Source organism: Solanum tuberosum, unplaced genomic scaffold, assembly GCF_000226075.1.
Source record: "Solanum tuberosum cultivar DM 1-3 516 R44 unplaced genomic scaffold, SolTub_3.0 scf00031, whole genome shotgun sequence".
Lineage (NCBI taxonomy): Eukaryota > Viridiplantae > Streptophyta > Magnoliopsida > Solanales > Solanaceae > Solanum > Solanum tuberosum.
In genome coordinates, this window is record NW_006238957.1 from 806131 (window position 1) to 815484 (window position 9354).

At 30.2% G+C, this 9354-nt stretch overlaps 1 protein-coding gene across 1 annotated transcript; it reads left to right on the top strand.

Moving 5' to 3' along the window:
• The first annotated feature begins 5441 nt into the window (after positions 1-5441).
• On the top strand, positions 5442-7755 carry LOC107059658 (E3 ubiquitin protein ligase DRIP2-like). Its single transcript, XM_015306380.1, has 3 exons — positions 5442-5524; positions 6283-6565; positions 7570-7755. The coding sequence occupies exons 1-3, from the start codon at positions 5442-5444 to the stop codon at positions 7753-7755; spliced, it is 552 nt and encodes a 183-aa protein (XP_015161866.1).
• Positions 7756-9354: the final 1599 nt, after the last annotated feature.

Genomic DNA, 9354 nt, shown 5'->3' on the forward strand with positions numbered 1-9354 from the left:
TAAATGAATACATGCATAAAGTATATCAAATACATGCATCCAATGTAGTAATTTGGGAGATAAATATAAAATATAATGAGTTAGGTTGGGTCAGATATAAATCGAATTTTAATTAAATTTGATCAGTATAAAGAAAAATAAAATTTAGAAAAGAATTTAAAATTTTACATGACTGAAATATGAAAATTGCTTATGTCCAAATATAAAAGTGAAAATATAAAACCAATTTTGTCCATATCATTATTTTTTGTAATTCAAAAAACCTCTTCACACATATTAATTATCCAAATTATAACAATCCTAAAAATTCAAACTTCTTTAAATTTTTGTTCCTTCTTCCCAAAACGGCAAAACCTGCCTCTTCCCCCTTTTCCTTTATATCCATCTGTCTTTCTTTGTTTTTTTTTTCCTATATCAAGAATCAAGAAAACAAGGTAATTAATTATTTTTTTCTCTTAGTATGATTTTTTTTAATATATGGTTTATATGCAAAATTGGAATGTATATGTTTATAATTAAGGAACAAATATATTTGATTTTAGTTTCCTTTTTTTTTCTTTTCTTTTTGCAGTGTATGAAGGAAGATGAATGATTTTGAGAAACGTCTAGCTGGTTTGAAGAGTGTTTTGACATGTGGAATTTGCAAAAAGCTATGCAAAGATGTCATAATTATTGAAGAATGTTGTCACAGATGTAAGATTTTTTATTTTTTTATCTCTACGGTCGGTAGGCTTAAACCCTACTTTGTGAGAGTAATGGTGTGTGTTGTCATTTTTTTGGATTTTTTATTTTTAATTTCAATGATTTTGATAAATCATTTGTTCTTGTCATTTCAGGATCTTGAATTTTTTATTTTGTTTTCGTTCTTTCCAAAAAAAAAATTAAAGATGAATTTAAACATAATTTTTTTGGGATTCATTTTTTATTTGAGTGATGTTGATGAATCACTTGTACTTGTGATTTCATAATCTTGAATTTTTTATTTTCTTGGTTACTTTCTTTTCGATTTTTTTCTTATTTTTACCGAGGCGGAGTTATGAAAACAACATTCTATCTCTTCATATCATCAAACACTACTTTGTGAGACTATTGGTGTATGTAGTTGTATTTTTTGGTTTTTTTTTTTAAAAATCCAGTCATTTATAAATTATTGGTTCTTGTCATTTGAGGATCTTGAATATTTTATTTTTACTTTTTTTTTCGTTCTTCCAATTTTATTTTTTTAAAAAGATTAATTGAAATGTAGTTTTTTGGGGGTTCATTTTTTATTTGAGTGATATTGACAAATCATTTGTATTTGTGATTTCATGATCTTGAATTTTTGAATTTTTTAATATTCTTTTCATTGTTTTTTTTTTAATTTAAAATTTGAATTTTTGTTTATGGGGTTTTTTTTTTTATATTAGTGATTTTGATAAATCATTTGTTCTTGTGAATTAATGATCTTGAATTTTTATTTTTAATCGTTCTTCCCAATAATTTCCAATAGAATTTGTGTCATTTTTAAGGTTTATGTGATCTAGGTCTTTCTTTGAGAAAATTTCGCGTATAGCAAATAAAAAATTGCTAATTGTATGCTATAGCAAACTTTATAAAATTGCAGTCCGTAGCAAAATTTTAGTTTGCTACAGATGTGTCTTTCTATCAGTCTTTTTTGTTTATATACATTTTGATTGTTTAAAAAAAAAAAAGACGTTAATTTCGGTTAGAAAAAAAAGGAAAAAAATCACTGAAGTCACGCACATTTTGTTTCATTCGAATTCCCTTCCTTCTTCGTCATCTTCAACAGTAAGAACTCCATTGTAACTCAATTCAGAAAATCGATCAAGCTATTGACGGTACTATACAAACAATCGAGATCATTGGACTGTAGAGATAGCAACAGGAGGTAATTTCATGACAAAAACATACTTTGATTTTGCTTTTTTTGTTCGAAGATGGTGTTCAACATGTATTCAAAATCAGATTTCCTTTTTAACTATCATCAATTTAAGTTGAATGTATATTGAGAGGTGTATATTTTGTTCGAAATAGAGTTTAACGCTTATGATTTGTATAGTTAATTTGTAATCTAGAAAATTTTGTGATCTGAAAATTTTCTGTATGAAATTGTTGATTATTTTGAATTTGTGATCGAAAATTCGCTCATTTCACAGTAATATTTGTGTTCGAATTTGTATATTTTCTTAGAGTTTATACGTATAGGTTTTTAGATATGATTCAGTAAGATATGTATAATTCATATATGAAACTATTATGTGTTTGTTTTATACAGTGCATCTTAATCATGATTTTGGATATATGATTGTTATACAATTGCAGAAATTGTACTCTGTGAAAGTAACAATAACACTGCATATTGTTTCTGTTGGAGATGGATATGATTGAACATACCCAGGAGGAAATTCAAGAATCTTGAGTTCCATTGGAGTTGGAGTTATATTCTTAAAAACAAGCTGCAAAATATTGACATATTCATTATACAAAATGTTTCCTTAATCAAATGTAAAAATATATATACAGTTTTTATATATATATATACATTAGACAAACTTATATGTATAATTATACAGTTTATAAGCTTATATATACAAATGAGCTTATGTTTATACAGTTCACATACTTATAGGTATATTTGTACATTGTAAAAAATTTGTATAAATAATAATACATGAAGCACATTTATACATATAGTTTTCTATAGCACAAACTGATACATAAATTTATACATTTACATATTTATACAGTTATATATATACTATATTTATACAGATAATAAGTATTATACATATAATTGTACAGTGCGTACCGGATTGTTGTCGTCTCTAAACATGCCCTTAGCAAAATAGCTTAGACAAGGAAAATCTTTTTTTGTCTTCCAGTTAAGTATCCTAGGGATGATAATAAGTATTATACATATAATTGTACAGTGCGTACCGGATTGTTGTCGTCTCTAAACATGCCCTTAGCAAAATAGCTTAGACAAGGAAAATCTTTTTTTGTCTTCCAGTTAAGTATCCTAGGGATGTGATCACATACCTTAACAACAATTTCCTCATCAAAATTTGAACAACATTCATAAAACCACACTTGCAAAGCAAGTGGGAAACCATACAACCTGAAATACTTCCCATCGTGTTTGATCTTAGTGTGCAAATGCAGAATCAGAAGGTCAAAAGCCTTTTTACCCCATGGGTAGTTAATGTATCTGCCTGATTCAACCAAATCAAAGTCTTTCCTATCAATAACAGTAGTGGTTGGTTCTTCGGAAAGGATGAATGAATGTATATAGAACAATATAGCAAACTTCACCGCATCATCATCATTATCCCCCCAAACCTTATTATCAAACTTTTCAACCAACTGACTCTTGGTGATGGCTTTTTCGACTCCAAAATACTGAAGAATAATCATGTTTGGTTCTTCGGTATTAAAGACAAAATCCTTCTCATTGTCTGAACATTTTAACCCAGATATTATAGCAAAGTCACGAATGGTGAATCGCAAAGTGGTGCCATTCACATGTATCAGGATTTCATCTTTTGAGTTACCCTTAATTTCTCTAAAAAACATGCACCTAATCAGTTGTGCTTGAACATGGCACCTACGAATGCTAGATAATTGGGCAAAACATGTTGTTCCATAAAATTCTTTATACTGTGAACTAGTAAGCTTTGTAGCTAACACTTTCATTACTTCAATAATTGTGTAACACTGCATGTGAGGTATGCATGTTGGTTCTCTTTTTCCTAAAAACTTAGCAGCCTGAAAAAAATGCATATACAATTTTACTAAAATACACATGTATACATAATTAAGACACAAGTACAGATATCAAAATGTATGAAATAGCTTTTAAATGAAAATAACATATACAAATTTTATAAAGAAAAATACATTATACAAACTAATTTCAATTGTATAAATGTTTATATTGTATATATAGATAAATTGTTGTATCGCTACAAATACAATAACTATTGATATTATACTTATACAAATAAATTCAAATGTATAATTGTTTACATTGTATGTATAGTGAAATACAAACCATTTATGTATATGTATAGGTTTGTGGAATTGTATATGTCTAAAGGAACATTATACAAAAAGTATCCTTATACAAATGAAAAAACTTATACATAAAATAATGCACAAAACTATATCAAATGCACAAATGTTTATACTGTATATATATAGAAGTTGTTGTGACACTACTAATACAATAACTATTAAATATTATACATTATACAACCAATTTCAAATGTATAATTGTTTACCTTGTATGTATAGTTAAATAGTTCTATTTTATACATTTAACTTTGGATATTAACATAGTGACTATATAAAACTGTATAAACAAACAAATAGAAGACATAAATTAACACAGAAAATATAAGAAAAATATAAAATCGTAACATATACAAAAATAATGATTATACAAATACCTCATCATGCTCCAATGAGCCAGAAACAACCACTTCCTTTCTTTTTGCATTGTCATGTGTATAATTAGTTGTTTTATCTTTTCCTTTTTTACTTGACCCAACATAAGACTGATCTTTCTTACCTCCCTCCATAATTTTGATGTTGGATTGCTTCGATTTTGCACTCATTTTCCTCTAATCTGATTGGGTCATTTTTCAATTTGGATTTGATCTCTTGCATTGCGTTGGATTTGGACATTGAACCTGCAACCTCCCCAAAATCATGAGTTAAACCCAAGGAAAACGATGGGCGTTCAACACTATTTTAGACATGCAAGGGTATAACTCTTGTGAATCTTTTAAATGGAGACTGGACATCCATTGTTTGAATGAAAACTCTGTATGGATTATGAACTGATGTGAAAAATAGCTTGAAAAACCTGAAAAAATAGACAAAAATTTAAATTAATCGATTGAGATAAGTTTTGGTGGTACCTGAAATTTTTGAAGGGATTTTGAAATCGCTATTGAGAACGTGCTGGTGGAGATTTGAAATTTCAAACTGATTTTGGGGAGAAAAATTTGGGAGAAATTGAAGGAAATAAGAGATATAAACGAGAAGAAGAGATTGTATAAAAGGAATAACGTCATTTTTTTACTTATACAAATCGGTGGGGCCCATTAATAGCAAACTGACCGGGACATTGCTCCTTAAAAGAAATAAATGAAACGGTAGCTACTTTATTTATTTTACATTAATAGTTTGCCATTATGTACAATTATCCCTCTTTTATACATGAACTTACTACCTATCATGTTTCTTGATTAAACAATTTATTTATTAACTTTCTTGTATGATTAGTTTGTTTCAATATGGTTCAACATTTTTTTTGTTTCTTGTCACTTTTTATTTTTAATTCATTACATGTCAAATTTCTTTATTTTTTATGGTTTTTTTCTATGAAATTTGAGTAATTATGTTAATTTTTTTTAACAGTTTGCAAGAAATGCATAATGAGGAAGATATCAAAAGAGAAATGGAATGTTTGTCCAGAATGCAATATGGATTTAGGTGTTGCCCCCTTGCAGAAAATCAGGTATATATAATTCTATGCTTTAAATATTTTGAATTGTTAATTATAGTGACGTATATCTTTTTTTTGTAGCGTTCGATAAGTAAGTTTTATTGAAAAAGCATGAAAATCATATTACATAAAGTGGAACGGAGAGAGTTATATACTTCTTTCGTCTCATTTTACTGCGGATGTGTTACTATTTGGGGAGTCATATAATATTTTCTTTGACTATAGTGTTTTCCCAAAAAATAAAAATTCAAATATTTTGAATCATTCACTATATTGACTTGCAATATTTTTCATGTAGTTTACAAATATATAATTTTATTTTTAAAAATTTGAACTATATGTACCCAAATTCTTAGTCAAATTAAGTATTTTGATTTTCTTATGTTGACCATAGGAACCTGTTGCAGCATTATATGTTAAAAGTGTTATTGTTTGAGGAGTCGATTTTTTTCTCGATAAAGCATATTATGATTCATTAACTATATTGATATGGAGTATTTTTCGTGTAGTTTTTAAATATATATATGCATTTCATTTTTAAAAATTTAAAGAATTTATATCCAAATTCATAGTTTCAATCTTCATACTCTGTATCCTTTCACATAATTTGAGACAAATGGAGTACATATTATCAGTAAAATTTCAAATAAAAGTACAAGATTTGACTTTAGCTTCTCTCGAACCAGTTGACAAAACTGTAATTCCGTTCCTTGTATATATATGTGTGAAAAATAAGTATTGATATAACCTTATAATACTTAATTTTACAGGTCTGATCACCAAATGCAAGGGATAAAAGACATATTCCCAAGTAAAAGAAGAGAATTAATTGAGCTTGGACTAATAGAAAAATCCAAAAAAGACGAACCCAAAAAGTTAGCTCGTGAAGATATTTATCTTAATTATAGTGTCAAAATGCTCATTGATCTATCGCCTCATCCTCCTGCTCCTGTTGTTGTTGCTACAAGCTCAAGGAGAAAGGAGAAATCAATTTCTTCCTTAGTAAATACTACACCACTTGTTGTTGATGATCAAGTTTCGAATCAGGACAACGTTTCGAGTAGTAGTACTGGAAGGGGAAGGGGAAGGGGGAGGGGAAGAGGAAGAGGAAGAGGAAGAGGAAGAAGAAGAGGAAGTTCACAAAATAATGATAATGTTGTTGATCTGAATAATGGAGATGCGCATCCAGGAAGTTTAACCATTCCTCTTCATTCGAGCAATGATACTCATTATAAACAACAAGTACAATTGAAATCTACTTTATGTTTTAGTCATGATGATTCATATAGCTGGCCTTAACCTATTTGGTATTGAGGGGGTCGGGGGTCGGATTGTAATAGTTGTTATATGAAAAAAAAACAATTATTTTTATTGGAAAAAACTAAAATGAAAAATGCAATTATAATTGATATAATCAGATAAAGGGAACTGATCAGTCAGAAAGTTCAAGCATTCCTCTTCTTTCAGGCAAAACTACTCAACATAAACAACAAGTATGAATTAGTCATACGCTAAGTTGTTACTTTTAATATTGCACTTTAGTTGGATTCTTCTAAAATAAATTATACTTTTGAAGAATCCGACACACATTCATTGACATGTTTAAAGACTCTGAATACCATAGGTCGATCATATGTTAGTATTTGGTAATTATTTCTTGTCTAGTCATTAAAGAGTTTGAACAACTAGTTAATGTTCAACATGTGCTAGGTGAAAGTAATTGACTTGGTTGGAATCCGAGCCAAATCTAGGTTGGATTATGTGAGTTCAACTGATGCCATTATTTTTTATTCAAATTATATACATATGTAGATCACACTCATTCTCAACCTAGGTATATATAAGCTCTAAACATTTTGTTGACCGTTGGCCCAAGGTCCATGAGGCAGATCTATCCTCATCCAAAGGGAGTCAATTGACAACTCTTAGCAAAAAAAAATGCACTTATATATACTATATGTTGAATTCTTTGACTTGTTCGTTTAAATTTTTTCTAAATACTTTGAATTTCCATAGTGAATGAAAACTGTACTAACTCTTGTGATCACTTGTTGAAGGTTGAGAGTATTGGTTATGCTGTTGAGTCCTCAAAAAATGATGGTATCTCAAAGAAAAATAAAAGTATTGAACCATTGGATGAGATGAATGACTTATCGGAACCATTGAACAAATTGGTAACAAAAGGTGACACCTTAGACAATTCCAAAGAGTCAGTTCCAAGTTCATCAGTAGTACTCCACTAATCAATCTTGATGATTATGAAAATGAGGACGACAATGATGATGAAGAAGAGGACGAGGAGTATGTGCCTTCACCAAAAGTTAAGGAATACAAATTTAGCAAACAAAATGTTGTTCAAGCTGTAGAAGCACCATCAAGTAGTAATAATAATAATATTGATAAAGGAAAAAGGAACGACGTGGAAGAAAGAAAAAAGAAACAAATAATCCTCCTCCTCCTCCTATTGGTGGCGGTGTTGTTGGTGGTGGAACATATATTAATGTGGCACAAGTTGGAGTTACTACTGAGACAATAGGAGGTACAAGCAATGGTAGTACAAGAGTAGTGAATGAAAGAGTCCATCCCATGTGGTTCACTTTGGTTGTATGTGATAAGCAGTGAGTTTAATTCTATGAATTTCAATTTTATGTATTACTCTTCTCTGTATTAATTTAATTTATGTGACACTGTTTGACTAGATATGATTATTTCAGGAAAGGTCCTTCACCCTAGCCACAAATTTCTTCCCGCTACATAAAGATCAAGTAAGTCTTTAATTACATTCAAATATTTACAAAATTATTATATCCAGTCTATATATATTCTTGTAGTTCTAGATGGAGAATAACACTTTGAACATATCTTACAACTATATAAGAAATGATGCTCATTCATTTTTTATTAAAACTGTAGTAGCCATTGTGGCATGCATAAATCAGTTTGGCAGAGGTAATTTAGTTTCTTTTTTTTGTTTGAATTCTCTCTCAAAGGATAGGAAGTCTTGACGTTACTGGTAAAGTTGTTGCAATTCAAGTTCGAGCTATGGAAACAACCTCTTACAAAAATGCAGAATAAAACTGCATATAATGAACCCTAATGGTCTGGGCCTTCCTTGGACTTCGTATAGCGAGAACTTAATGGAAGTGTAACCCCCCCCCCCCTCCCCGATTTTGTATTTTCTTTCAAATACTATATACATCTTTTTACTTTCCAAAATACCTAACTTCAATTAATAAGTTATACTTCTTTTCTGGTTAAATAGGGATGTGAACAAGTCGTCTTCCTACATAAAGAAGTACCTTGCACACAAATTGAGTCTCCGGAGCGAAGACGAGGTAATTAAATACTTACCATCTACCTTCTGCTTGATACATGATTATTAATGTCCATCGTAATTGTCACGCCCCAAACTCAAGGGGCGCAACTGACTCCTAAAGCCAAAACTCAGGCCCGAGCCGACCCTGCTGAACCATTTTCTACTAGCGCATGGCAGTCACATGCAATTAAGAAAACAAACAAGTATATCTCAGCTTAAAACTAAGCCCTCGGCCGGCAAGACCCCTGTCAACAGATCTACAAAAGAACCAGCTACTTCCAAGAGTTCATATAAAGAAACATCCAACTAGCACAGAAGTCCTGATTGGGCCGTCGAGGCCACCATGATATCTATACCAAAACTAAAAACAGGTAAATATCAGTACAATACATCAAACAGCTCACAAGCTTCAGCAAACCAACAACATAGGCAAGCATGGCCATAACGTTGCTATAAACCCCACACACTAGTCTGCAAGCCTCTAAGAGTAGTAAAGATTGGTGGGACAGGGCCCCAGCCTACCCAT

What these genes read in the sequence shown, in the direction of transcription:
- LOC107059658 (XM_015306380.1), top strand. Translation starts at nt 5,442, where the DNA reads ATGAGGAAGATATCAAAAGAGAAATGGAATGTTTGTCCAGAATGCAAT. An exon ending in GCCCCCTTGCAGAAAATCAG is followed by an intron (nt 5,525 to 6,282) that starts GTATATATAATT and finishes TTAATTTTACAG; the next exon opens with GTCTGATCACCAAATGCAAG. An exon ending in AAGTTTCGAATCAGGACAAC is followed by an intron (nt 6,566 to 7,569) that starts GTTTCGAGTAGT and finishes CACTTGTTGAAG; the next exon opens with GTTGAGAGTATTGGTTATGC.